Consider the following 24,488-nt stretch of genomic DNA (forward strand, 5'->3'; position numbering starts at 1 on the left):
TGTTTCCAGAATTATTTTACACTTTTCTCCCTTCAAGTCCTTTGTGCTTCAGAAAAACAGGCCTATTTTCTCTTTCCTTAATCCTACATTCCCTTTCCTGCCTTTATGCCTTGCACAAGCTGTGAGAATGTACTTCTTTCCCTCTGCTTCTTAGAATCCCAAATATTCTATGGCTCACTTTAAGAACCTTATCCTATATAGGAAACCTTTCTTGATTTCCTTAAGTTAACACATTTTTTCCCATTCATTAATTTGTATACATTTGTGTAGTCACTTTTTAAATTCCTTAGATAGAATACAAATTTCTTGAGCACAAAGATTGGTTTTCATTTAATCTTTGTATCTATCAATATCTAATGTAATGTCTTATATGTAGTAGGTGCATAATTAATGTTTGTTAAATTAGATTAGGTTATGAGCCCTGTCATTTTTTCAATAGTATAACCAGATCTCCAACAAATTATTTTTGTTAAGTATGAATATGGCTTGCTTATCACTGTATTCCAGTGTAGGACATAGGGATTGCAGGTAGAGAGCTGGGAAGCATCTTAGAAATCACCTAGTCCAACAACCAGATTTTACAGAAGAGAAAAATCAAAGCTCAGAGAGATTTGTGATTTGCAGAAGTTGCATAGGTCAATATTTGAACCCAGTTCATTTCATTTCAAACCCAAATCATTTTCCTTAAAAAGTGCTAAACTTACAGGCCTCTTAAGTAGTTATGATAAAAGAATGCTGATGACTTTAACTCCCTTCAAGGGGATATGAGTGAATTAGTTAACTAATGATGGCAAAGGCCTTCCAACTTTATTAGTAACTATGCAAATGCTGATTTTACTGCTTTGATATCACTGATCCAAACATTCCAAATGTCCTGATGGTATATGACCATAGCATATGTTACATTGTCTTCATGCTGGTTTCTGACACAAAATTACAAACATTTAATTTTATACTTTTTTTCATAAAATCAACAATCAAGTTGTATGCTTTTATCTTGCAAAACCTAACAACTTTCTTGAAAACTGTAATTCTTTTTAAAAAAATAGAACATTTTTCTTCTGAGTTACTGGATTTTCCCAGTCTTATCTAATCTCCCATCTCAGGATTCCTCTTAATATCTCACCATTTAATTAACTAGCATTGTTCAAAGAAGACTGCGCTCTCCTCAATTAGAGAATTTTAGTTTCAGAATACCCAAGACTATACCCTAGTTGATATAGAAGAATGAGCCAAGATCATATTAGATCATTCTGAAGGTCTCATGTGATCATGAGGACCTTGTCCTAAATCTAACCAGAAGGTCACCAAGAATGTTGAAGCTTTTCTGATAATTTATTAATAGAATTTTCAGGATTAGATCTAAAAAGCAGGAATCATCTATTCTCAAACAGTAATCTAGCCTGAGATAATATTTTAGATTTTGATAAGCTTTGTTTGAATTCATAAAAGCTAAACAGCAGCAGCAGAATCAAAGATAAACTGATTATTCTGACTTTTTTTGAAGAGAATATTTCCATAGTAAGCAATGATTTTCTTCAGACAGATAAATCACACATACCATTAATGTCAATGAAATGAAACTAAACCCAAAACAGATCAGAGAAATAGCTGTCTGTAAGTATCAGGACAACAGTGACTATATAAAAAAAGTCATTTAAGGAAAACACAACCAAGATCCACAAAGGTATCTGTGATTTCATAAGACAGGGACCTTCTAGAGTGAATACTCTGTAAAACAAATTATATCTCATTTTATCTAAAATTATAGCCCAGATTAGAACTCATTAATAACTTTGTAGATAAGTCACCCAAGGCCCATAGAAATTAAGGTGCTTCCCCACAGTCACAAAGCCAATAAGTCAGAGACAGCATTGGAACCACAGTCTTCCTAATTGTGAGTACAATACTTATAATCTACTTTATGTTCTCTATCATCTATTCTGGAATTATATTTGAAGGAGAAGGTCATTTGAGAGTTAGAGTTCAGATGCACGAGTTCATTAGCATAACATACTTCCAGAGTGGAAAGGACCTCTCTCAATTCAGGTCAGAAACTCTTCTGTAACGTAAAGTCTCAGAGAGCTGCCTATAGGAAATGGACTTTTTTATACTTTTACATTTGTTTTTGAGTATCTTTATGAATTGTGAAAGAACATGAAAATAAATGCTGATCATCTTGAAGCATTATATTTTGGTAAAAAATTGTCTTTTGGAATTTGGATCTTACTTATTTTAAATAGGGAATACAGAAGAATGGGAAAGGAGGAAGGTCCACAGATATAACACACATTAGCTTTTCATGCCAAAAAGATGACTTGGTGCTAACTTGTCAACAGGCTACATTTGTAAAATATTTTTTGCCTCCCTGAATTTGACAGTCTATCCTTATACAAAAAGATGATGAAGATGAAGCAATAATAACAAAATCTAACAATTTTGTAATCCTTGACAGTGTGAAAAAATGTGTCATGTGCCCTCATTCAATCAATAAGCACTCATTCAGTACCCACTATGTACTGGGCACTTTGCTAAATGCTGGGGATGTAAGACAAAAATATTAGCACTCAGTCCTCAGTCAGTGTCCATATAGGAGAGACAAGGGCTTGTTCTATGTTTCCTTCAGTATATTGAACTCTCCTATCTAAACAGACCAACACCTTCCCCATAATTTATACTTTTAGAGAATTGCCTTGCAACTCAGTGATTAGTTCAATATTTCATGGTTAGTATTTATCAAGGATCTGGACTTTGAACCCAGGTCTTTTTGGCTTTAAGGCCAACTCTCAAAAGTTTCTATATGCCATTGCCTTGTATGTGTAAGTGCATACAAAATATATACAAGGTAATTTTGATGGGGAAAGGCTCTAGCAATTGGAGAAGATCAATGCATTCTCTTATCTGAACTTCATAGTAACTCTAAGATTTACCACATAATGCAAATATTTTCAAATCATGCTTCAGATACTTAACAGCTGTGCAAGTCACTTAATTAATCTATGTCTCAGTTTTCTTATCAGTTAAATGACTCAGAAATGACAGAAAATGACAGAATTCCTATATTCCAAAGGGATCAGAGAAAGAGGAAAATATCCTCTACATAGAAAACTTTATACCGTCTCTTTTGGTAGGGTCAAAAAAACTGAAAACGTAAGAAGGTACTCACAAATTGGAAAATGGTTGAACACATTTTGGTTTATAAATATCATAGAACATTATCGTAATATGAGAAATGAAGATAGGGATGGTTTCAGAATGATTTAGAAAGACTTGTGTGGTGGACTGAGCAAAACCAGGAGAATGATTTATACTAATAACATCAACATTGTAAAAAACAAGCAATTTTGAAAGACTTAAGAACTTTGATCAAAGCAGGGATCAGGCACTGCTGCCGAGGTTCAATGATGACGAATTCTTTCTAGTTCCTATTAGGTGCTAGACTAATAAGCAGAATGAGACATTTTCAAATGTGGCCAATATGGGAATATGTTTCACTTGACTCTGCTTATTCTTTACAAGGTTTTTGTTTTTGTTTTTCTTTTTTTCAAGTCAGGGACAAAAGATAGGAAGAAAAAATAAATTCTTTATCATTCAAAAAAATTTAATTAAAAAAAAGTGTCTTCTAACCTCAAAGTCCCATGTTCTTTTCTATTCTATTACATACAATGATCTGCCTCCTGTAGATTAACAGACTTACATATTCCATTCAGGTGTTTATGCATAGTGACACTTTAATCAATATTTACTTCTTGCAGGGGTTTCTTTTGATGCTTCAGAAACAAGTTGTGATTTTGAGGAAAATCTATGCAATTTCTATCAAGATAAAGATGGCCCTGGCTGGAACAGAGTAAAAGTAAAACCTAATATGTACCGAGCAGGAGACCACACAACAGGATTTGGTATCTCCAATGTTTAGCATGCTCTATGAAAATGGTGGTGGGGAGAGGGTTGTCCCTTCTTTTACTTTAGTCTTCTGACTGAGGTTTAAAAAAAAAAACATTTCACAAACTGTATCACTGAGAAAGGAACAGGCGATTGATTATCTAAAATCATCAAACATGAGGCTAAATTGGAACTCAAAACACTTTATAATAGTTGCTCTGCGACGGTCAAACTTTAGGAGAATCATTTCAAGTAAGGAAGTTGTGTCTCAAGACAAATAATGTGTGAGGATCACAGCACTAAAAGGACTTTAGTTATCATTGAATTCAACCCCTCTCACTGCATAGATGAAGAAACTGAGGCCCAGAGAAATTAGTTGAATTGCTCAAGATCACACAAATAGTAAGCAGCAAAGCTGCAATTGGACCTCAGACTTCAAGTACAGCACTCCTTCCACAGCACTACATACTTCTAGTAGGAATCTAAGTCCAGAAGTTTGATGGGTTCTTATAGAAGCTAGGATTGTTACCTAACCTTTAAGTACTCTGAAAACAAAGAAAATGATCCATTCTCAGCATTTCTGAGAGCCCACTTTGTGAAATAAACTACAATAAAGGAAATGGGGAAAAGGAGACAATAAATAAATTGCCTCTACTCTCTTAAGTGCTCACAGTTTATACAAAGCACACAGCTATGAAAACATCAGAAGGACATATTGAAAGAACAGTTCGAGAAAAAGTACAAATTAATATGGTACAAATTGGAGACCTAAATAGTGAGAGGGAACCAAGTAGAGTGAAGGAGCTGGACAAAGGAGAGAAGAATTACTATATATATTTTTTGTTCCCTGTGCAAAACCAACTACTCTTACAACTATCCTATTGAAGGAGGTAGTAAAAATAAATAGGCATAAATGATTGCACATGTATAACCTATATCACATTACTTACTTTCTCAGAGAAGGAGGAGCAGAGAGAGGAAGAGAGAGAATTTGGAATTCAAAACTTTTTTTTAAAATGTTAAAAATTGTTTTAAAATGTCAAAAATTTAAAAATACTATTTTTAAATCCATAAAAATAAAATGCATAGGATTATAAAGAAAACCAACTATATTGAAATACAATTATCAAAATACTTTTTTTAAAAAAAGAAAAATTCACAGGCATCAGGTTAAGAACCCCTGGTCTACATTATAGTTACCACCCATGTCGTTCATCATTTCTGCATTTGGCACAAAAGAATCTGATCTTCATACTTGGTGGGAAAATGTGGAACATAGAAGAAGAAACCCTCTGAGACTAGGAGATCATATTTGATTTAAACCTTCCCATCCAGAATCTGTTTTAAAACACATGTATAGGTGATAAGAGGTGACAGAAGTGTAGCATACAACTGCTATCTATAGATACACTTACCCTGCTTTTTCAGGTCCCAAGCACAACAATCCTTCAGACTCTTCCTTTTTCAGTAACTGGTCAGTAACAAAACCAAGAATAAATAGTTTAAGCTTACTTTTATTGTCCAGCAACGACAAGCACTGTATACATCAGGCAAGTTGTCAGCCAAAGGGGCAGGCTGCCCAAAGATAGAAATTTGCTTTTTTTATTTTGTAAATCAAGGGGAAAAATCCACTATATTAATTTACTATGATGACTGGAATCTTTTCATATGCAGCCTCATATCAATAATTGCTTATGGAGCTTACTGTAGAGTCCTCCTATCTGCCCCAATTTTAAATATAGTTTTCTAAAACACATAAGCTAACACTGAAAGACCTAGCCTTGGAAAATTATATCAATCAATAAAATCTATAAGGAAAACAGAAGTTTGGTTTTTTTCTCATTATTGTTTAATGTTTTAATAGCAGATCTATATGATTTAAGGCCCAGGGGTCCTCAAACTACGGCCCACGGGCCAGATGCAGCAGCTGAGGACATTTATCCCCCTCACCCAGGACTATGAAGTTTCTTTATTTAAAGGCCCACAAAACAAAGTTTTTGTTTTTACTATAGTCTGGCCCTCCAATAGTCTGAGGGACAGTGAACTGGCCCCCTATTTAAAAAGTTTGAGGACCCCTGATAAGCAATAACCACCCTCTCCTATTTTCAGGTTATTACTTGCTGGCGAATACAAAGTTTACATCACAGCCAGGGTATATTGGACGTCTCTATGGTCCTTCCCTACCTGGAAACTTGCAGTATTGTCTACGTTTTTACTATGCCATAAATGGATTTTTTAAAATGAGTGACACCTTAGCTGTCTATATCTTTGAAGAGAACCATGTAGTCCAAGAGAAAATCTGGTCAGTTTTGGAGTCCCCACCGGGAGTTTGGCTTCAAGCGGAAATCACTTTCAAGAAGCCCATGCCTTCTAAGGTACTGTCAAACCAATCATCTTTTCGCACTATCCCACCTGTTGAAGTATGATCTATATATGTTATGTATGCTTAAGAAGGTTATTTGTGCTTAAGAAGGTGAGTACTCTCTTATGCCAGCATCAGAATTCTGAAAATGTCCTGATCAGATGATTACCATTAAGTTTGTTTGAAACTCCCTTTAGATATCCCAGAATGACAAAATCTTTAAAGTTGGAAGGGACATCTAGTTTGTTAAACTGTACTTGAACAAGAATTTACTCTATAAATGAAATTCCAGTGCAATGTGATTTAGTGAATAATGAGCCAATGTTGGAGTCAGAAAGAGGTGAGTCCAGGTCCTAATTCTGACATATTCTAACTGGGTGTCTCTGAACACTTCTCAGGGCCCTACTCAACTATAAATTACAGAGCAGGTATTGTTCTCCCTTGGTAGAGGTAGTTTCCTCATGGGGAGCTCTCTATGCCAATAAAATTACAGGTATAACAAACATACATTAGAAGAATGGTAAAACGCCACCTCTAGATGTTGCTGTGGATATAGCTCTGAGCTTAGAATTAGGAATACTCATCTTCATGAGTTCACATCTAGTCTCAGACATTTATTAGCTATGTAACCCTGGGCAAGTCACTTAATCCTATTTTTGTCTTAGTTTCCTCATCTGTAAAATGAGATGGAGAAAGAAACAGCAAACCATTCCAGTATTGAGTTTGCCAAGAAAACCCCAAGTAAATTGAATTGAACATAACTGAAAAACAACGGAACAACAAAATGCCATTTCATAATTCAGGATTAGTCAGTTTTCCTTCTCCTGAAGGTGATAACCTGCATTGGCAAAAAAAAAAAAAAAATATATATATATATATATATATATATATATATATATACACACACACACACACATATATATATATATATCTCTATATATATATATATATATTCTTGCTTTTATGTTTCATTTTTAGTGCCTCTGTCTCTGACCCAAAACCATCCAGAGTTTATAAGTTGTTTGTTTGCTTCATCCGGAACAAGTCGAAGACCGGGAGTGTATATATAAGAACCAGATACAATTACTGAGCTTCCATCTAAAACCCAAAATTCCCCACAAAAAGAAAATTGGAGCAGGATAAAAGAAGGTCAGCACATTGTGTCATAGCCAACTTATGAGGGAGACATCTAACTGAAATGAAAATGGGATAGGCAGTGGGGGATGAAATTCATAACCCCAAGGAAACTCTACTGGTCATCAAAAATTTAAATCTAGTGATCACTCATGGGCACCTCTAATTGATCTTCATTGCAATTATAAAAGAAAGAGATCTCTCCAAATATACTTCAACACTGTGGGGAATACAGAAAAGTAAAGATCAAATTCCTACTATAAGGTTGTTAAAGCAAGTATACTTCTACTTTATATGAGTCCAAGTTTGGGAGTAACAGGGAGGATGGATAAGTTTGTGGGTTCCCCCTCACTAGCAATATTTAAGTAAAGTCTGAGTTATGTATACTATATTTGTCATGTATATTATAGAAGTGAATTATTGCCCAAGTAAACTTTAACAAACTCAATGTCCCTTCCATATCCAAAGATTTTGTCATCCTGGGATATCTAAAGGGAGTTTTAAACAGACTTCAGGATAATCGTCTTTTCAGAATTCTGAGATTGCTGGAGTAATGCTGGCATAAGAGAGTATTCACAACCTTCTTAATTAATTAATGGTCAACAATTTGTCGACCTATGGTGAACCCAAGGAATCTGTGGAGAGTAAAAGGATTATAATAAATCTCAATTTGTGACTATCTGCTGAAAAAATACAGAAAGGTTCAATCACAGAGTCTCTGTTACTAGTTTCTGGTTTGCCTAATCAAAAATCATCATTTATCCTTTGATTTTTTTTTTCTTGCCTAAGTACTAAAAAAGTGTTTATTACTTGTCAGTGTTTAAGTTCCTTGCCTTCTCTATCGAGAAATTTTTTTTTCCTCATTGAGGGTATGATCTTAGAAAGTATATCATTGTTAATTTTCTTCTTTGTATAATTGAGGTTCATTGAGACTCTTTTGGAGTGAGTTTCATTCATTCATTCATTTATATAGACCATATATTTTTTTTCTCCCATCCCCCACCAGTAATGATGGCCTTGGAGCAATAGCACATCAATAATTCCATCAATAGGTATTTATTAAGCAAATACTATATGCCAGGCACTGGGTTAATCTCTAGAGCTCCAAAGATATGCAAAAGACATTTTCTGTTCTCAGGTAGCTCACAATCTAATGGAAATTATATGAGAATTACATATGGTTTACCCAGACCCTTCCATACACAAACATCTTTCCTAATTCAAGAGATGGCAGCAGTTTGAGCAACTATAGAGTTCCTTTAGTTCCTACATAGGAACTATAGAGCTTCTATATAGTTCATATGTGATGAAAATAGATGTGTTTGTCTACTTGGACACAGAGAAGAGTTCATGGCCAATGTCACTTGATGTGAATGATATAGACACCAGATGATGATAGGCACCAAAAGTTGGGGTTCAGTCATGTGAAGAATTCACAATGGTTAATCTCTTTGGCAAAAGATTTATGAGAAGATTATAGACAAAATGAAGAATTACAACAGACACCAATAATGATAAATGTGAAATGGAGTGGGAGAGCTTATGAAAGATAAGTTCCTCAGTGGAACCTACAATTATCCAATGGAAAGGGAGCATCCCATGAAGTTGGGGCATATCCTTAGCTGGCAGGCTAAATCCTGAAAGGGACTTAGCATCCTAAAAGAGTTAGTTAGCTTTAAGAAGTGGGGTTGAGAAGCATAATGGAGTTAGAAGAGATATCACATATGTGTGTATGTGTATGTGTGTATGTGGTGGTGGTGGGGAGGTAGGATAAAGAGAATATCATAATGTAGAATGCAAAGGTGGAGGGTCCCAAAGGAGGGCAGAACCATGAGATGGCCCATAAGTAGATTTTATAAGGAAAATTTAATCTTAGGGACATGACTGCTGGAGACTCCTACAGAGAGTGGGTCTCAGGGATTTGACATAACTTGTATTTCAGACTGGATGACCTCCCCAAAGTGTGTTAAATCTCTTAAGTGGTGCCAGCCTTGAGTTGCCTCATGTCAAATACTATCTTTGCAAATTAAGAACTGAGCTAGAAGAGAAGAGAGTTTCTGAGCACTATGTTGCTTGGAAAAACAAAACAAAACAAAACAAAACATGTACATGGTTCTAGCATCCAGAAGAATTATAAGAAAAAAAAACATAACTTGGGGATGAAGGGAACAGGGAAGAGATCAGGATTTTGTTCAGATTTCTGACTGCATCTATGTAGGGAGTACTTCTAAGAAAATCATTTTACCAAAACAGGTATTTGTTCTGTAATTGTAAAGAATTACACAAGTAGTATGTGTCAGAGATTTAATTTGAATTCATCTTACTGCCTTCAACTCCACTGTATCATGCCACTCCCACTACAACAGTAAAATCTTTTTACAATGCAGTTCTAGGGGAAAGGATTCTGCATCCCTGAGATGTATTTGCATTACACAGGGAGCTTTACTCACAAGGGTAATTATAAGTCTGGTCAGAGTTGGGAATTAGGGGAAGGGGGAAGCGGACTGATATGAAGGACTTTATGAGATAAAGATATATTTTACTAGAATTTTTGCTTTGGTGGTATCCCCAAGTTCATGGATTCCTTGTCTGTCTTAAGGTTTTAATTTTGTTTTGTTTTTCCCCCCATATCAGTTTATTGAATTCTGTGCCTCCTTGGCATCTTCTGTATTTTGTCTGGGATGAAATAATAGCATTGTTACCTTCAGGTGCTAGAGATCCTGTTAATGTTCACTTGGGAAAACCTAGATATGAGTTATAGCTATGCAATATTTGGAGATCTGGGTAGTGTAAGAAACAAAATATCTTACCAAGAACTTTCCTGACTCATTGATGAATGCAGGAAAGGGTTATTTTACATTCTTGCAAGAATGGGTACCTAGGTGAATAGAAAAACCTTTGAAACTCCAAAGGCAGAATTTTATTTCCTATCCTGAAGCACAAGTCCCTCTAATTGAATGTTACAGAAGTTACACAACATGAATGTGGAGACCCCCCCATTACATAGCCAGTCTCTCCCCCAAAGGAGCTTATATTCTAGAAGGGAAGGTAACAGAGGAGGGCCAAGGGCAAAGAACAAAAGATTCTTTTCAAATAGCAAGCCAACCCCTCTTTACAAAAGTCAGTCCCTATCCCCAAGGAACTTATATACTTTTGGAGGAAGATAACCTCCACCCTTGTCTTTTTGCTGTTCCTTTTACAGACATTTCATATCCTAACTCTGGGTATTTTCAATGGTGGTCCCATGGGCCTGGAATTCTCTTGATCTCCACCTCATATCCAGGCTTCTTTCATGTCTCAGCTAAAGTTCTACCTTTTGCAAGCAACTTTCCTGATTTTGTCCTACTGCTTGGGCTTTTCCCTGGACTATCTTTAAATAGCTTTTATCCTTTATACATCTTATTTATATACAGTTCTTTGCCTATGGTCTTCTGCATTAGACTACAAGATCCTTGGAGATGGACAATTTTTACAGTTTTCTAATTTGTTTCATTTCTTCAATTTAATTTTCATAACTTTGGAAGCCAAATAATGTCCATCCATTTTTCATAGTGAGGATAATGAGGCAAAGAGGATAATGACTTTTTTGGAGTCACCTCCTGAGAATCCAGAGTTTTTGAATATTCTTTGGGGCATGAATTACTTTTATAGTTATCAATAATAACATACTCTTTAGTCAGTTTTTTCATTGTAACCAAAAAAAATCCTGTTCAGGCAGTTTTACTATATTGCTATACACACACACACACACACACACACACACACACACACACAAGATTATCTAATAATTATAGTTGTCCAAATTAATTCATTGGAGTGAGCTGCATCAGGAGAACATGAGTTCCATATTGTCCTTTGAGGGTGAATGACAATCCACCACAAATACTAGAAAAGAGATTCATGCTATATGCAAGGGTGGACTTAGAAAATCTCTTTTCTACTCTAAATCTGATTCTATTTAAGCACTAAAAAGCATGCAGTTTTGCCAGCCTCCATAGGAAGAAACCTTACTCTTGGACTATCCTTATTCTTTAGGATATGTATATTTGTGCCTGAGAATCAGTGGATCCTGAAAAGTTAGGTATCATTCTGTAAATGGGTCCCAGAAGATACTGAAGAGAACCAGAGCCATCTCGTTTGGTAATGGGAAATTTTTGAAGTTTACCAGATCCAGTGAAGGAAAACGTTGATAAAGTCTATAAAGAAGTGATGGATGCAATAATTCAATTGTTGGGCTATAGCTTAGAAATATTATTTTCAGGAACCACTAAACAAATGAGAAAAGATATATCTGTCCAAAGAATTTTATGGCAGCACTCATTGTAATTATTTTTTAAAACCTTGGAGCAAACCAAATGCCCAGTACAGGGAGACAATTAGCTAAATTGCACTATATTAGTGCGATAGATTTTCGTTATTCAGTCATTTCAGTCATGTACAATTCTTTCTACCCATTTTTGTGATTTTCCTGGCAAAACGAATGGAATGGTTTGCCATTTCCTTGTTCAGCTCATTCCATAGATGAGGGAACAGCCAAACAGGGTTAAGTGACTTTCTCAGCTAGTAAGTATCTGAGTCTAGATTTGAATTCAGGAAGATGAATCCTTCTGCATTCTATCCTTTGTGCTACCACCTACTGGTCCAAGTGTAATATAATGAAAATAAGATCAACAAGAATTAAGACATAAGAAAATATCTTTAGGAAATAATACAAAACAAAACAAAAGAACAGATTATCTACTATCTGAACATTTAAAGGAAAAATGGAAGAGAATAGATAAGAAAGCTGATATTTAGACAGAGTGAGTGAAAAGTATTATCTACAGATAGTATTTTACAAAACAAGTTTTTTTGTTGTATTGATGTTAAAAGAGGTAGTACAATATAGTGATTGCCTCTGGAGTCAAAAATTCAAAAGATCCTAAGAAAGGACTTCAGAAATCATCTCACCCTTTTATTTTACAAATAAGGAAAAGCAGGCTTCAATATTCAGTGAATGGGAGCAGGGCCAAGTTACACAACTATTGGCTATACATTCATAGATAATAGTCATAAATTTGGAGATGGAAAATACCTTAGGGATGATTTAAGGTAATATAGAAGAGAAAACTGAAGCCCAGAGAAGGGAAGATTAAAACTATCATAAGATAAGATTTTGATGCTCTATGTTTTATCTATTCTGTAAGCTCCTTTAGTCTCCTTTCCTCTTAATTTTAAAGTCAACATATCTAAGACAGGATTATTATAATTATATATAAATGTAAATTATATTATAACATATATTTTGCTTATTTATAAGTAACACATAATATAAAAATCAATTATAATATATAACATGATTTTATATATTAATATGAATATATTATATATAATGCTGTTTGTATATTATAATACATTGATATAATGTATTATATTTGATGTTGGGGAATGTTTAGGTACCATTCCTAGTCCGACTGAATCATGGGTGTGGCAGGTGTACCAGATGTTGAGACTGCAATTTGGAAATATATTTGTGTTTCCTTTCCTTACATACCCACAATTAAATGTCTAGGGCTATGTGTGTGGTAGTGGTAGGCTGTGGCCAAGGTGGTATGGGGAAGAAACTATACTTTGTTTTCCTAAGTGATATAATTTCACCCTATGATTGAAAGACTTGGATCAGGAGGGTCCAAACAGATCTACAATTCACATGCATGGAATAAAGGAGAGAAAGCTGGTTTCAGAGTTAGAGAACCCAATTCCTTTCTTATCTTTAAGGCTTACTACTCCTATGAACAATTTCATCTATAAAATGAGTACATAAGAATAAATGATCTCTAAGATCTTTTACAGCTCAACATCTATGATTCTAGAATCCTTTATATATATACAATCCTCTTTGAAGCTCTAGATAATTCAGTATTTGACAGGCATAATATTTATATCTGAATGAATTTATGGTTCCTTGATGTGGTTTTCTCTATATAGAAGCCAGAGTTGAATCATGCCCAAAATATTGCTTTTCTTTAGAGAGCAGTCTAAAAAAAGTCCAGCAATAATAGGCATGTAGAAAATAATTGTTGACTATTTCTGTCTATAGATATGCATCATGGTTTAGCGAAAAGAGCTCTAGGGGCAGCTAGGTGATGCAGTGGATAGAGCACCAGCCCTGAAGTCAGGAGGACCTGAGTTCAAATCTGATCTTAGACACTTAACACTTCCTAGCTATGTGACCCTGGGCAAGTCACTTAACCCCAATTGCCTCAGTGAAGAGCTCTGGACTTGGATTCAGAAGATTTAAGATACTGGGAGTCTTCCGAGTCAGGAAAAGGATGAAATAGAGTTAGACTAGGATCAAGAAGACCTGAGTTCAAATCTTACCTCTAACACGTGACCTTGATCAAGTCACTTAATATGTGTCTCAGTTTCCAATATTTATAAGACGTTGAAGTTATTATTATTATTATCTCATAATCACATCTTATGTAAATGTTAGCTAGTATCATTACTAACCCCAGCTTTTCTATTTCCGAGCTGTATGATTCTAAGTCATTTAGAGTCTCTAAACCTCAATCTTCTCATCTGTAAAATGGGGATAATATTTTTTGCATTGACCAATTCAGAGTTGATGTGAGGACAGAATTTTAGAAACCTTAAAGTAAGGTGTTAAATGTTCTTATTGTATCTAGTTTATCTAACATATAGAGTACTGAACTTGAAATTAGGAAAAATCTGGGTTCAAATCCCAGAATCAGTACTTACTTGTGATGACCGCGTATTTTAAAATCAGTTGGAGTCAGGAATTCAGGTTAAGGGAAAATCTTCAATCTTTATTCTCAGTAGAGGTGAAGAAGGATCAGAGGTGAAGGGGGATCAGAGGTGAAGGGGGATTAGCAATGTGTGCAGCTGTGTCAAGAAACCAGCCAGACAAGAAGCCAGCCCTCCGGCTCTCTTTTCGCTCCTCTCTCCACCCCTCTGCCTCCACCCACCAAAATCGTCATTTCCTATACAACACATCAGGACTTGCACAAAGAGTGGGCAGGAGCCATTCTTCCTCCAAGCATATATATTAATAGAGTATGGTCCAATTACTATTTAACCTCACATGCTTGGGACCTCAGTGCATCAACTCAAGCTTCAGCCCATTACATCTCCTGCTTTCTTTTGTTTTAGAACACAGGTAGTCATGTCATCCCTGACTCCTAAGGGAGGTCAGAGCCCCCAAGGGGAGGTGATCACACCCTCCCTGACTTCTCAGGGAAGGAGGTGAAAGCACTGAAAAGGAGGTGATCACAACCCCCCTGACTTCTTAGGAAGGGAGGTGAAAGCACTAAAAAGGAGATGATCACGCCCTCCCTGACATCTCATGGAGGGAGATGAAAAGTACCAAAGGGAAGTGGGAATTGCTAGTGGGTTTCTGGGCTGAAGGGTCTTATTATGCACACACCCATCAGCATGGGAGGTATTACACAAGCACATAGCAATAACACAGAGGCTATTAGTGATGACCCTCCCCTCAGTCAGTGCAGGCTTGATGTGGTGTAACAGACATGAATTGTACACGCAAGTAGCGGAATAACAAACAATATAAATCAACATAGTGTTGTAAAAGATTGCCAGAAGTCCTAGAAGGAGGGTATGTAAACAACAGTCACACATACACCTTCTTCAGCATCCAAGAGATAATTCAAAACCAATCTATTGTCCATTGCTTCACATTCAGGGAATCCAATGATCCCCCCAAGTTTTTGAAGTCCTGCAAAAGTCTTTTTATGTATTAGGGAATCCAGTGATTCCAGCAGATTTTGAAATCCTGTAACAGTCTTATCATTTCTCAGAGAATCCAATGATTCCTGAGGGTTTTCAAGTTCTCTATCTCAGAGAATCCAATGATTCCTGAGGGTTTTCAAGTCCAACAATTTTCTGTGTCCATGAGTCAAATGCCATAACTGCCACACTTTTTCAATGGTGAGCACAATCAGCAACAGAACCACCCGATATTTCTTGGGTCTTCTCCTTCATTTCAAGGGTCTGCTCCATCTCTGCAATGGACAAGGCGAATACAGCTCATTGGCACCCATCTGATTCCTTCTCCACCTGTAGAGATACAAGCAAACCCTCTCTCCCAAGCAGTTAGCCTATCTGGTCCTTTCCATTCACCACTTTCTGGGTCTGTCCACATCACCTGGCGATTATCTAAAGATAGTGGAACTGCTCGCACTGGACACTGCCCTTCCAGTGGGTTATAAAATCTGTCTGCTGGAGCCAGTGCATCTTTGTCAAAATCAAGAAGTTAATAGTATAAAGAGCTAGATTTAGAAGTTCTCTAGGGTTACCTGTGCCTCCCCCTTTCTTTTGTTTTTGGAGGAGCGTCTTAATGTCTCTGTTTCTCCTCTCTACTATTGCCTGTCCTTGAGGATTAAAAGCTATGCCCATGGTGTGTAAAATCTTATACTGTGCACAAAAGTGTGCAAAATGTTTGGAAGTATAGGCAGGACCATTGTCTGTTTTTATTGCTTGTGGCACACCCATAATGGCAAATGCTTGTGTGAGGAATTCAGTGACCACTCAGGCTGTCTCTTTTGCTGCTGGTATTGCAAAAGTGAATCTTGAAAAGGTGTCTACCACAATGTGGATAAAAGACAGATGACCAAAAGATTTATAATGGACCACATCCATTTGCCAGATTTCATTGAGTCTCAAACCACGAGGGTTCTTCCCTGGAGGCAGTGTAGGAGCATGGAAAAGAAGGCAAGCTGTACAGGCTTTTACTATGCTCCTAGCTTCCTCTCTTGTTATTCCAAATTGTAAATGTAAAGCTCAAGCAGCCTGATGATATTTAGAATGAGAGGCCTGGGCTTCTTGGAATAAAGGAGTATTGACCAACATAGTTAGAAGGCTATCTGCCTTTGAATTACCATCAAAAATGGGACCTGGAAGTCCACTATGAGAGTGGACATGCAAGATATAAATCTTACCTGCATGTTTTCTCACTTGCTCTTGAAGTTTCTTAAAGAGCTGATATATATTAGAGGCTACAAATTTTATTTGGGCTGTGGCAATTCTTTGTACCACACCTACTGAATAGGCCGAATCAGATATTATATTTATGTCTCCTGGATAATAAGTAAGAGCTAGAATGATCACATACAATTCATTCTGCTGAGTGGACTGAAAAGGAGTTCTGACTACTCTCTTCATAGTTAAATCATTTGAGTATACAGGACAAATATTATGTTTGGATGCATCTGTGAAGATAGTTGGTCCTTTAAGAGGAACTTTAGAAACTTTTTCTTCAAGAATCCATTGCCAATTATGTAATAGTCTGGTTATCTTTAATGGAGACCCATGTGTAAAATTTGGAGCCATAGCTAATAAAATTTGCCACTCTGGGATGGTCTCACAGCACACATTAATTTGTGTATTGGTATAAAAGGTGTATATCTTGTCAGGTCTTGTCCCAGATAATTGTACTGCTCACTTAATGGCCTTTAATAAAATTCTAGCCACAAGCACTGGGTAAAGAGTAAGGCTTTGTTCTGGTTGTGCTGGGAGGTTCATCCACACTATCACATTGTCTCCTTAATGAAGGACTGCTGTGGGTGCCTCTTGTGTGGCAAAAACTGATATTTCCAAGGGTTTTTGAATGACTCTTTCAACCACATTGGATAAAGCCAGTTCAACTTTTCTCAAAGCCTCTTGAGCTTCTTTTGTAAGCTGGAGTGGTGAGTTTAAAGCACTGTCTCCCCTTAAAATGTCATATAACATTTGCAATTGATTTGCAATTAATAGGTAGTTAGGCCTAACACTGGTCGCATCCATTAGATATCTCCTATCAATTTTTGAAAATCGTTCAAGGTGTTTAGCTTCTCTGTTCTTAAGGACAGTTTTTGTACTATAAGCACCTTAGGATATACTTCAAATCTTAAATATTGAAAAGGAGCATGTCTTTGAATTTTTTCTGTAGCTATATACAATTTATTAATTCTTTAGTGTTTTTATGGTCTTTTGTAGACATGCTTCTAATATTTGTTCCTCAGGTGCACATCCCAATATATCATTCATACAATGCAATAGCATAACTTTTGGAAATGCTTTTCTTACTGGAGCAAGAGCAGCAACAACATACATTTGACACATAGTGGGGCTGTTTTTCATTCCCTGTGGTAAAACTGTCCATTCATATCTTTTATAAGGCTCAGTTAAGTTAATGCTGGGCACTGAAAAGGCAAATCTTTTCATATCCTTGTTATCCAGAGGGATAGAATAGAAACAATCCTTAATATCTATGACCCAAAGAGGCCATTCTCTAGGCCATTGAGTAGGAGATGGAAGTCCAGGCTGAAGAGTTCCCATAGTTTCCATCCGTTCATTCACCTTTCTTAAATCTGTTAACATCCTCCATTTTCCAGATTTCTTTTTTACAACAAACACTGGGGAATTCCAAGGACTTAGAGAAGGTTGTAAATGTCCTTGGTCAAGCTGCTCCTGTACTATATCTAATAAGGTCTGAATTTTATCATTACCTAAGGGCCACTGTTCTATTCACACTGGTGTATCAGTTTTCCATTGGATAGGAACAGGTGACAGTGTTGGCAGGCCTTCCACAGCAGCCCTGCCTAAAAAACTGAAGTACTCATTTTTAACCCTAATTGCTGTAAAACATCTCTTCCCCACAGATTGATGGGGATTTTTTCAACTATAAAAGGAGTAAAACCTCCTTTTTTGCCTTCAAAAGTCCATCTCATAGGGGCAGCACTAACTTCAGCTGCTATTGATCCTCCTACGCCAGATATGTAGATGTCTGCTTTAATCTTTGGCCAGTGACTAGGCCAACTGGCACCTCTAATGACTGTAAGATCTGCACCTGTGTCGACCAATCCTTCTAATGGTAGGCCATTTATATAGATCATGAGCATAGGTCGGTCAGCTGTTACAGCTGCTGTCCAGTGTATTCCTGGATTTTGTGATCTGGAGTCAGAATCTGGGTGACTATCACCAGGTTGCTTATTAGGATTCTGTATGAGTATACTACTTCTCCTGGGTGATAAGTCACACATTGTCTGCCTGTATTGGTGACTGGGATATTATCTACAAATTCCACAGTTTCCCATATCAGTGTATGGATGGACACTCTTTTGTACATACAAAAAGGAGGTGAAATGATCAACCCTACTGTGCCTGGAGGCAAGGGATCCATAGGCTGGAGAGGAACAGATTTCACCTCTCCAGGGGATATCTCAGTTGTCCCAGCTGCATAAAACTCTATTCTCCCTTTCTCCCATCAGGTTGCTTCCTGGCTGATTGATTGTGTAATCCCTTTCTCCCATCATATGGCTTCTTGACTGATTGGTCATGTCTGGGTATTGGACTTCTAGGCACTCTCTGGGTGTAGCAGCAGCTGACATCATGCCCCAAGTGTTTTTGCCTGGGGCCCTGGGGCTGGGCCCCTCATCCCGTTTCCCTGAACCTGTCTACATTCTGAGGCCCACTGGAAGCCTCTGTTGCATTTTGGACATGGGGTATTGGGTCTTCTTCTCCCACCCTGTTTTCTCACTCTGTCTCTATATCAACATTGAGCTTTCAGATGCCCTACTTTACCACACTGAAAGCTTTGACGAGTCTCTCTGGAAGTCCCCTGCCAGAAGGGACCCTGTCTTCCCATGTTGGGATCTTGGGAAGTCTGTATCATAGCCTGGCTATAAAAGGCATTTGTGTCCACTGTAGCACAGCATCTTATGAACTCCTCTAAAGGAGCATCCTTCCGCAGTCCTAGTATAATTCTTCTGCAAACCTCATTAGCTTTTTTTAGCAAGTTGCCTTATCAAAATGCCTGTTACTGCATTTTCCCCATTAGTTCTTGTGATAGCTGTCTGCAAACGTCCCACAAAGTCAGCAAAGGGTTCATCTGGCCCTTGTGTTATTTTTGTGAAGGCCTCCCTCACCCTTGTCGTCTTTATTGTGGAGCAAAGCCCACTCTTTGATAGCATCAGCAGCAATTTGCTCATATGTTGCTATTCAATAATTAATCTGTACTGTGACGTCTGCATAGGAACCTACACCTGTTAGTTGGTCACAGGTGATTGCAGCATGAACTGCACTTTGATTGTTTTGTTGGGCTTGTATCCTGCAGAGCTCACTATATTCAGAAAGCCACAACAAGTTTTGTCCAGGTTCTAAGCATGTCCTTGATATAGATTTCCAGTCATTAGGGGTCAAGATTTCAAAAGCCAAATTCTGTAATAATATCTTAACATAAGCTGATGTAGCCCCATAAAGAGTGCAAGCCTTTTTCAGGTCTTTGAGGATTTCTATATCAAAAGGAGCATATTTTCTACTTTCTTGACCTGAAGAATTAAGCTGTTGAATTACAGGAAAAATGTGATGCTGGAGTTCTGTTAACATCTCTCCCTTCTGCTTTGGTCTTAATTAGTCCCTTTTGAATCTAGTCATAGGAGTGGTTGGATGCTGGGGGGGAGGTGCTGATGCTGTCACTGCCCCCCTCCCCACTACCCCTCCTCCTCCATCCTGGAGGGTGGAGTTGATGGAGGAGAGTCAATTACCTGCTCCTTAGGTGGGGCTGAAGCTGCCTCCTGGGGTTTCCACACCCTTGAGCCTCACTTAAGTCTCCATGCCCTGTGGCGATATGGTCATTAATCTCTTCATTGTCTTCCTCTTTTATCTCAGGCTTCCCCATTTGGCTATTTTAGAGCTTTTTTCTTTCTTCTAGAAATCATAAGGTTCTTTAAGGCCAACTGTATTCTATTGTATAAAAAGAATGCCTCAATGGAAATTTAATGAGGACTGTTTTCGTTGTAATATGTGGAGATCTATTGCTCAATTAATGTCCCATTATCTTGAGAGATTTGCTCTTCCTCTAAGAACTAAGGGGAGGTGCGTTTTAATGTACCCAGAAGTCTAGCTATCTGTTCCCAAGTTATAAGTAGCCCTTGTTCTTCTATCAGCTTAAGCATGCTTTCTATAGCGCCACTCCTGGGTGGGGATGAGGAGGTTGGGAGGGGAGGGGATGGGGAATCTTTAGCTAGCATATGTCCCATTTCAACCAAAAAAGGTTACTAATTAAGTCTTTAAGAAAATAAGTTCCCTGTTTGTCTATTACAATACTCACCCATGTTCCTGGTCATTGGAGACTTCTTCAGTGAAAGTAGGGTCCTTGGTTCCTACGCTTAGGCGCCAAATGTGATGACCGCGTATTTTAAAATCAGTTGGAGTCAGGAATTCAGATTAAGGGAAAATCTTCAATCTTTATTCTCAGTAGAGGTGAAGAAGGATCTTAGGTGAAGGGGGATTAGCAATGTGTGCAGCTGTGTCAAAAACCAGCCAGACAAGAAGCCAGCCCGCTGTCTCTCTTTTAGCTCCTCTCTCCACCCCTCTGCCTCCACCCACCAAAATCGTCATTTCCAATACAACACATCAGGACTTGCACAAAAAGTGGGTGGGGGCCATTCTTTCTCCAAGCATATATATTAATAGAGTATGGTCCATTTACTATTTAGCCTCACATGCTTGGGACCTCAGTGCATCAGCTCAAGTTTTAGCCCATTACACTTACTCTATGAAGTCACATTTCTCTAAATCTTAGTTTTTTTCCCTTGTAAAAAAGGAAGTATCAATAAGTGTGGAGCAGCTAGGTAGCATAGTGGATAATACCCTGGGCTGAGAACAAAAGACTCATCTTCCTTAGTTAAAATCTAGCTTCAGACACATAATAGCTATGTGATCTTGGGCAAATAAGTCACTTCATTCTGTTTCCCTTAGTTTCTTCAACTATAAAACAAGGTGGAGAAGGAAATGACAAACTACTCTAGGATCTTTGCTAAAAAACCTTCAAAAGGGTTCATGAAGAGTTGAACATAACTGAAAAACAATGTAACAATAGGTGTACTTCCTACTCACAGTTTTGTTGTTAAGAAAGTAATCAACCAAAATACTCTAAGGTTCCTTACTGCTCTAAATTTATGCTCTCATTATTGTATATAAGTTGTTATAATTTACCATTACCTTTAAACCAGTTACAACCTGCTGCTATGCTAAACTCCAATGACATAATATTTTATGAAAGTTAAAATATAGAGAACTAATAGTGACAGATTTTGTGTCCAGTTAATGGAGTGAGATAATCTTGGTTGGGGGTGCAGGGAAGGAATGTGGTTTTTAGCAGACCCTTATCATCATTAATGTAGATAAATTACAGCCTTCTCGGATTCTGAATAAGGCTGGTTCTAATTTACAGTTACTAAGTGGAGAGTAGCCTGGAGTGGAGAACCAAGCCTTATATGTGGGATATCAAGAGTTTCATAGGGTTATATATTTAAAGTTGGAAATGACTTTAAAATTCATCTATCCCAAGACTCATTTTACAGACGAAGAAATTAAATCCTAGAGAATTTAAGACCTGTCAAAAGTTCATTAGAATCTATATTTGAACTTAGGGCTCTTTAAATCCAATGCTCTTTCCAATCTACCACCATGTCTGTATAAATGTACAAATTTAAAATTAAAAGGGTGAGGGGTGGGATCTACATTTTAAAGAGAGCTTAGAAAAAAACTATGCATGGTTACTGCTCCAGTGAGATTTTAAAATGTTATTTTTCAGATTTTCCCCCCTCATAAGTGGAAAACCATGATTATTAGCTACAAAGTGTACTTTCTTGTATTTCAATTCAACAAATCAAATTCAAACAGAAAAAAACAATTCTTTTTAAAGCTGGTGATACATACTCCCAAATATTCCATTGTAAATGTCTGCTTTTATATGATTAGCCTGCTAAGGTAATATTTTTCAGATGTTTCAGAATCCTTTCAGGTGATGCACACATTTAAAGATGATACTTGAAAGGCCACAAATTAAGGAAAGACTTTTTTTTTTTATCACATCAGAGGTTTTAGTTTGGGGTTTTTGTCTAGGTCAAATGTTGAGCAGATAATCAAAAGTTATTTCGATAATATTTCCCAAGCTAGAATTTGGGAGAAGAGAGACTAATTCATTCCAAAATATGTCTTAAAAGCCAATTTTCAACAGAGACAGAAGAGTGGTTTTATATATATATATATATACATCTATAACAATTACCCTTCAAGTATTCAGATCCTTTGTTGAAGAGTGTGCTTTGATATGAGTCACCCTAAGACATGCCAATGCAACCTGTCTGAAGACAATCTCTTTTATAATGTTGCATATAATATTGCAACAAATAATAATTTAAATGTTATGTTAATTTGAAACATTTGATATTCTGTCCATTATAAGTTCTTTTTTTTTTTTTAGAAGAAGAAAAAAAGCTGAAAAAGCACATAAGCAAGAACATAGCTAATTATTAGCTAATGGTTCATTCTCTTTCAGGAGGGAAGATAATGGACTGAATTGTTGATATAGTGAGAAGCTATGATTCAGGAGACTTGGGTTTAAATCCTTTATTTATTTAGTAACTAAGAAATACTTAACAAATTTACTTCTCATTGTTTCTGCATCTCTAAAATGGAGTGTTACAAATGAAAAAACCCCAAAGGACAGTATTTCTGGGTAATTAATAATTTATTAATTAAGCTAGCTAATAATAAACTGGTGATGAATGTTTTCTTTCAGTAGCCAAAGACAAAAACATGGAGAACCTGAAAGTCTCAAATATTTTTTGAAAGGGAATTCCCCTGACAAGTTAAGATCAACCCTGAATAGTGGACATTTATCAAGGTAGTTAGCTAAGAAGTCTTCAGCTCCTCATGCTGAGAACATGGCTTGATCATGAAACTCAGCTGACTCTAGCAATCTGGACAGGGGAATCCATCTCCATCCATCTGGTTGATTTTCTCCTTCAGGAGATGAGTCACCCTAAATTGTAATGGAGAGGTACAAGGGTAGAGACTATTCTCCTTGGAGCATGAAATCACGCAGACTGGATTCTGTTTATAACCTAAACACATGCAGAGTCTCCTAGTCAGATAGAGTCTAGCTCAAAATTGAGGTATATGTTCCCCAAGAATTTCAATCAGTCATTTCCTTTAGAAGTTGACCTTCTATATGTTCTGGACCTCAATGAAGAAACAGAGGAGAAAAGCCTGCATCGTAATTTAATAATTAACTATAAATATAATTGAAAAATAATTTCTGTCAGATCATCAGGAAATAACATTAAATCTAAAGCCCTCATCTTATGGATAAGAAAACTGAAGGCTACAGGGACTGAGTAGGATAATTTGACAATCAAGATTTGAACTCAAGTCTTCTGATTTGACTCTACATTCAACACTATTTGCGCTTAATTCTTTTTAGCCTTTTTTTAAATGTCCAGTGAAAGCTTGATTGATGTGTATAGATTTATATCTGGTTCCATAAAATCCTGAAATGGACCAGAATAGTAATTTTTGTTTTGCCCTGATGAAATCTCAGATTTTGACTTGATATAAGGAAAGGAGAAAGAGGAGAAAGACCTAAAGAAGAAGGATATGAAGAAGAAAAGAAAATAGATAAAATAAGAAGGGAAAAATCTTAGTAAGATAAGAGAAAGAAAAGTTAAATAAGAGTGTCAAATCCCTTAAAGAGATGAGAAATGCTAAAGAGATTAGAAGGAAAGTGACCATTTTAGAGGCAAAGGAACAAACCATTTACCAAAGGATTCTCCAAGGTAAGAAGAGAGGAAAAGAAATGAAGATTTCATTTCCAGCATGAAGAGTAGAGTGAATTTTGAAGTGATCTGCTACAAAACTTCTAATTCTGCCATGGTCAAAGGACTCCTACCCATTCTCAAAGTAAAGCCTGGTCTCCCTCCAAACCAGAAAAAAAAAAAAGGTATTCCAGGAATCTTTCTCTATTTTTACAAATCTTGAAAAGAGGTAAGGAATTCAGGACTAGGATTTCTTAGAATTATTCCTGGAGGGAAGGGGTAGGAAGAGAGAGGGATCTTTATTGCCTACATCAGAAAGATAGACGTAGCTTTTAGTGCTACATTTGTGAGTTGTGATAATTATAAGAGAATAGTTAGAAAGACTTTCCTTCTCCCTTAGAATGTAACCTCGAGAGCAAGAACAATCTTGCTTACTTTTATTTATATCTCTGGTGCTTAGTCTTTTGAAGTCCAAAGAGATCAAATAGAAGAATGGTATGGTACACAAT

General features: G+C 36.8%; 1 protein-coding gene across 2 annotated transcripts in view; it reads left to right on the top strand.

Annotated features, from left to right (window-relative positions):
• The window catches only part of MAMDC2 (MAM domain containing 2), a 225,624-nt gene that overhangs the window by 131,132 nt on the left and 70,004 nt on the right, over window positions 1–24,488 (top strand). For both annotated transcript variants that reach the window (XM_031943610.1, XM_031943604.1), the window contains exons 8-9: window positions 3,756–3,899; window positions 5,992–6,257. In XM_031943610.1, coding sequence (XP_031799470.1) covers window positions 3,756–3,899; window positions 5,992–6,257 — 410 coding nt within the window. The remainder of the gene's footprint in view (window positions 1–3,755; window positions 3,900–5,991; window positions 6,258–24,488) is intronic.

The sequence above is a fragment of the Sarcophilus harrisii genome, chromosome 1 (assembly GCF_902635505.1).
Source record: "Sarcophilus harrisii chromosome 1, mSarHar1.11, whole genome shotgun sequence".
Lineage (NCBI taxonomy): Eukaryota > Metazoa > Chordata > Mammalia > Dasyuromorphia > Dasyuridae > Sarcophilus > Sarcophilus harrisii.